This window comes from Bidens hawaiensis, unplaced genomic scaffold (genome assembly GCF_021521415.1).
Source record: "Bidens hawaiensis isolate Kalapana, Puna unplaced genomic scaffold, B.hawaiensis_p1.1 tig00056238_1, whole genome shotgun sequence".
NCBI classification, from domain to species: domain Eukaryota; kingdom Viridiplantae; phylum Streptophyta; class Magnoliopsida; order Asterales; family Asteraceae; genus Bidens; species Bidens hawaiensis.
In genome coordinates this window covers 55,811-61,810 of record NW_027506361.1, presented here as the reverse complement: position 1 = coordinate 61,810, position 6,000 = coordinate 55,811, and the positions used below count along the sequence as shown (strand labels likewise).

At 34.7% G+C, this 6,000-nt stretch overlaps 1 protein-coding gene across 1 annotated transcript; it reads left to right on the top strand.

Moving 5' to 3' along the window:
- Positions 1-2,347: 2,347 nt before the first annotated feature.
- Positions 2,348-5,300, top strand: LOC143617646 (glucose and ribitol dehydrogenase-like). Its single transcript, XM_077090139.1, has 5 exons — positions 2,348-2,383; positions 2,593-2,730; positions 3,015-3,403; positions 4,166-4,527; positions 5,152-5,300. Exons 2-5 carry the CDS (start codon positions 2,602-2,604, stop codon positions 5,172-5,174), a joined length of 903 nt encoding a protein of 300 aa, XP_076946254.1. The 5' UTR covers positions 2,348-2,383; positions 2,593-2,601; the 3' UTR covers positions 5,175-5,300.
- Positions 5,301-6,000: the final 700 nt, after the last annotated feature.

The following is a 6,000-nucleotide window of genomic DNA, read 5'->3' as shown; positions in this document are numbered from 1 at the left end:
TGACCAAGCTAGGGTTAGATTATAAATATAGGGTTTGGTTAGAGGCTTTGGATGTGTGATCAATCGAGAATTATTGTAATGAGATTTTGAGTCAATTTTCTCTTGCAATAACAAATTGTTTGATCGATCATGTGTCTTGAAAGACATTTAAAGAACCAGTTAAAAAAATAAATAGGTTAACAATTCGTCGCAAAATTGGCCCGAACTATTCAACTAAAACCCATTTGTGTTAGTTTGTGTCGTATATTTATATTGCACCTGAGAGTCACACATCAAAATAAAACACAATTAAAGAATGACAATAATTAAAAGATATGAGTTAAAAACTTAAAATAGTTCATCTGCAAACTCTTTAGTTGACACAAACATGAACCGTTTAGCCAAAGAGGTTCGTGGGTTCGACTCGAAACTAACCAAAAACCATTTATACTAAAACCAAATCCATGAAATTCGTGTTAAGCACGTATCGTCTCAGGAAGTAAGACCCCTCCCTAAATAAAACACATGCATTACACGATTAAGATTGAAAATGATGCTACTAGCCATGATTCATAAAGATTCATGACTAAGTAATTTCTTTTAACGACGGAAACACAAGCCCTTAACATATAATTAGGTGTTTAAATCTAACACACTCATCGTTTGATTTACCAAAAGAAACGTAGCCAGATCACATACTCTTATAAATATAATCTTGCAATTATTTGCGAATGCTTGTTTAGATCACACGTAACCCAAACAAGGAAACTTGATAGTAAACTTCAAGTGAACATTGAGGAATCTTGCCGTGATGAAATTATACTACATACTAATTATATTCGACTACGAAAATCGGATGAAACTTAGTATATAAGGAAATGAGGCTAGTCGGTGTATTTAATAAATAAAAACACGAACATTACAAGAACGTATTCAAATTCTTATCAAAACACCCAAGGATCAATATAAACGAAGGAACCGACAGTGTGTTATTATTACGAACTATTAACGAAAACAATTACAAAATGAACTAGTTGACTCGATTGAAACTTGTGTTTGTTTTTGCTTTAAAAGTCTGCAAAAGGCTTAAGTCTGCGGACTGCGGGCGCACCGACATAAATCTCTGAAGATAGTTTGTTTTAAAAAAATAAAAAAAGCTTAAAATTGTTTTTATGGTCTTAAAAAATAAGCTAATATCCACCATCTTCACATCTCTTAAAATCCTATCAACATCTAATGTCCAACACCACCGCCACCCACCGTGCGCCACCACCGTCCGCCACCACCACCACAATCCATCACCACCACCCACCGTCGGCCACAACCACCGTCCACCACCACCACCACCACCCACCTTTCGCCCCACACCCACCGTCCACTACCACCACCCATTGTCCGCCACCACCACCATCCACCACCCACCGTCGGCCACAACCACCGTCCACTACCACTACCCACCACCACCACCACCACCCACCACAACCGTCCATTACCACCATCCACCGTTCACCGCATACCACAATTGTCTACCACCAATCGTCCACCACCACACGCTTCCATAGTTCGTACACCACTACCAATTATTTTAACAATATACAGACGTTAAATGACTTTTATCTACTGTGTATGTATAATAGGTAACTAATTTTCAGCTTATGCAGACAATATCCAGTTTATAAAACAAACAGTATTATATTTTTATATTGCAGACCTTTAAACCACATCTTCAGTTGCAGAAATGAAATAAAATGAAATGAGATTGCAGACATCTTTTGTCTTCAAAAACAAACAACGCCTAAGCCTACTTATAAACCCTAATTCCCAATTGAGCCGTTATCGAGCTAGCAAATGACAAGCAGTCCCCAAGTTTCACCATCCTGTCACTTACTAGCCAAAGTTTAACACGCGCTTAGCTTATAATTAACATCTTTTGTAAATGTTAACATCAAATAATCAAATTATAAAATTAATTTATATCAGTTTGGTTAAACTAATAGTAAACTAAAATTCTTACAAACAAAGTAGTGTAATTAATATTGAATAATACATTAATACATATACATTACGTTTCCCATCACGCCTTATTCAGACATTAATTATCACTTTCCCCTCACACCTAACACTAATTTCATTGTAATACAACTTCTTCAACTTTTAGCCCGTCTCTCTTTCGGTCTATATCTATATGTTTTCTATCTATATATATACCACAAACATTTTTTACATTCATTCATCCATTTAACTAGTTGTAAGTATGATGCATTTGCTAGTCACTGCCTCAGGCCGGATTCCGGTCACAGCCAAGTGTCCTCTAAGGTCATGGAGCTTGTTGGGTTCACGTGCTAACAGTTTGGTGTCGTTGAGGATTGAAAGGCGTGGTTCGTGTGCTATTCACACCTTTAAGGTCTATATCATCTTCTTTATATATCTCTATAAGATTTGTTTTTGTTTCAAATGGTTAATCCGATTATCTAGAGGCTAGTGATATACTAAAAAAAGTGTATGCTTAGTTGTTAAATAAAATAAATTTATCTTTTGATTGATAATATTATAGTGATGAAACACTTGCATGCAACTATCCTAATTAAGTTCACTTTGTCGATATTGTTTTAGGCGAAGGCAATGGCAAATGACGAAGGCGAAAGAAGGTTCCCACCGCAGCACCAAGAGTCGCAACCAGGAAAAGAATACCTCATGAACCCTCTTCCACAATTCAGCAACCCTAATTACAAGCCCTCTGGCAAACTCAATGTACGTTTCATTATTATATATTTTTCTGATAAAAGAAATTGGTGTTTTGGATAACATTATATTGTCTCGGTTTGTGGCAAATTACTCCATGCACGTTTCAAAACATGTTTGGGATTTAGTTTCAAAACAGCTTGTTGACTTGTAGCTTTTTGAAAAAACCAATAAGTTGTTTTCAAACTCAATCCCAAACATGATCTCAAAGCATATCTCCTAGCGTTTTATTATTATTATTATTATTATTATTATTATTATATGTAATCAACAAGTTTGTTTGCTTGTTATAGGGAAAGGTTGCATTGGTGACAGGAGGCGATTCGGGCATTGGAAGGTCGGTTTGCCACCACTTCGCATTGGAGGGTGCGACTGTAGCCTTTACTTATGTAAAGGGTGTCGAGGAAATAGATGCAAACGACACGTTAAAGATCATAAATGAGTCACGAGTTGAAGGATCGGGTGATCCCATTGCAATACCTACTGATCTTAGGTATAGCAAGAATTGTAAGGATGTTGTAGATCAAGTCGTTGCCAAATACGGGTGCATTGATGTGCTCGTGAATAATCCAGCCGTGCAATATTATGTGCATTCGGATACGTTAGAAGAGATCACTGAGGAGAGGCTTGAAAAGGTGTTTAGAACCAACATTTTCTCTCATTTCTTCATGTCAAGTTGTGTGTAACATTTTATGTATATTTTTCATTGATAAATAAGTTTCTTGAGAAACTAGAAAGTTAACCAAGTTAGTGGAAAAGTATTTCACTACAACTTGAGTGAGAGTTATGGACGTGCACAGTTCGGTTTGAGTCAGGTCGAGTCGATTTTAGACTAAAACCGATTTTTTTTTTGGTTTTTGAATTTTTGAAAACCGTTTGTTTTTGAGTTTTAGTTTCTAAATGATTACTAAATGATTATTATACAAAATAAAAAATCATTTTGGGCTAAAAAACTTTTTGACCCAAAATAATGAAATTTAGATTCAAATCATTTTGTTTGCTAATAATTACTTTTTAATTATTATACATTTGGTGTAAATATTTTAGTTATATGTCTATTAAATTTCTATAAATTAGTTAAAATAAAAAAGAAATATAATAATCTACAAATTTGATTTTTTTGTTTTTTATTACATATAAATCCGAACCAAGTTTGGTTTTTATTAAAAAAAAAACAAACCGTCGGTTCTTGTTTTGGTTTGGTTTTTTCAGCCTTATTTATTTTCGAATCGGTTTTTTAAATTTCATACACCTCTCTAGAGCACACAAAACACAACTGTAATAAGTTGCGATCAAAGAGTTAATCTAGTAAAGAGATACAATTAGAATTGAACCCTATTTAAATTGTCACAAAACATGTATAAACAAAAAATCAATTTCCCTTAGTACTCTCATTCTTTACTTCCAATAATATTACATATTCATAAATGACTTGGTTGTGTAGGCATGCCTTGGAGCACATGAAAGAAGGAAGTGCAATTATAAACACCACATCAATCTTAGCATACACAGCTACTCCATCAAGTTGGCTTGACCACATTTCAACAAAGGGAGCCATAGTGGCTTTCACAAGGGCACTAGCATTGCATCTAGTAGACAAGAAGATACGCGTAAATGGTGTGGCCCCTGGTCCTATATGGACACCGCTGCAAGCTTCCGCACTCAATGACCAGGATATAGCAACATTCGGGGCACTTGTGCCCATGAATAGGGCGGGTCAACCTTATGAGGTCGCTCCAACGTATGTGTTCCTTGCATCCGAGCAAACCTCGTCCTACTATACCGGCCAAGTCCTTCATCCTAATGGTAATTAATTCGAATCGATGCACACATGTAAATGCACTTAAATGCGTATGTTACGTATCAAAGAAACCACTAAACAAATTTTTTAAAATTAAGTTCTTACACACAAAAAAGCCAACTTTTTTTCTCACCAAAATCAAATGCACCTACTTGATTTTGAATTTCATTTTGGATTTTGTGGGCCGGGCAACTGATGGTGAAGTAACGAAATAGCGAGTAGCATTGGAAAATGATTTTTTTAAATGAATGCTCGGAGGCTCATTCATTCCCTGATTCTAGTTTCAGTCGGTTTGGGTATGGGGCCTAATTAACAAAAACCACACGAATAATCAAGTGTATAATGGACTAATGTTCTACGTTCCGTCTTTGCATTTACATAGTTACAACTTATAAGTATCCTTATTCAACCATAAGATAATTATTGATATGGCTTCTATATTCTTTCACATTTATACATGTAACAAAAATGTGAGAAATGTGACTTAAAATAGTGAAGTGTTTTAAGAGTCATGTACAAAATGAGTGTAAATTGATCAATGTATGTTGTAGTGTGCTTCTTTTCTTTTTCCTTGTCTCTTGTGTCAATGATATCATGAGAAGACAGTGATTGTGTTTCCATTTTTGCAGGCGGTGCAATCGTAAATGGTTAGTCCTTGAAGTCACTGAATTTCATATGAAAGCGGAGTGAAGCATAAATAAAGTTTGTGTGCTTTAAATAACTTGACGGATGGATGTATATATCCTGTTATATTGATCGTCAAACATGAAGTTCTTTTGGGTTTTTATCGAACGAATGTAATGATTTTCGTTACATCACATAATAATAGAATATATGATTGTGAATTTGATGTTTTCATTACATCACATAAAAATATTACATATATGGATGCATTTAGCGGTTTTAGTATCAATTAACCGAGTTATGTCTATGGTCATGGAGGTTCTTGGGTTAACATGCTATATCTCGAACTCGCTTCAACAGTGTCACATGCTCACATATGAGATAGCAAGAGTTGAAAGACGTGGTTTATGTGCTTGTTAAACCTTTCATGTCTTTTTATATCTTCTTTATATTATAATTATAATAAAAATATTTACTTTGTCTCAAATATATAATCCAATATGATGCTTTAATCCATTAGTAGAAGTTAATCCCAAACATATTGTTGGTTAAATAAATGGGTTCGTTCGGTTATGGCGGTTTTGGATTTATCTTTAACCAAAACCGACCCGTATTTGACGGTTTTTAAAATTTCATTAAACTGACCTACCGGTTATGTCGGTTATGGTTCGGTTAAACGGTTATGGCGGTTAAGTTGCTCACCCCTAGCTCCACGTAACATGTGTGTATTTTTATTTTTTGTATTCAATATATTTTTGGTATTCTAATACACTCTTACAAGCTTAAAATTATCATATTCATTTTTTTTGCAATATCTACACATAATTGAAAAAAAACGGATTATAACCAAATAA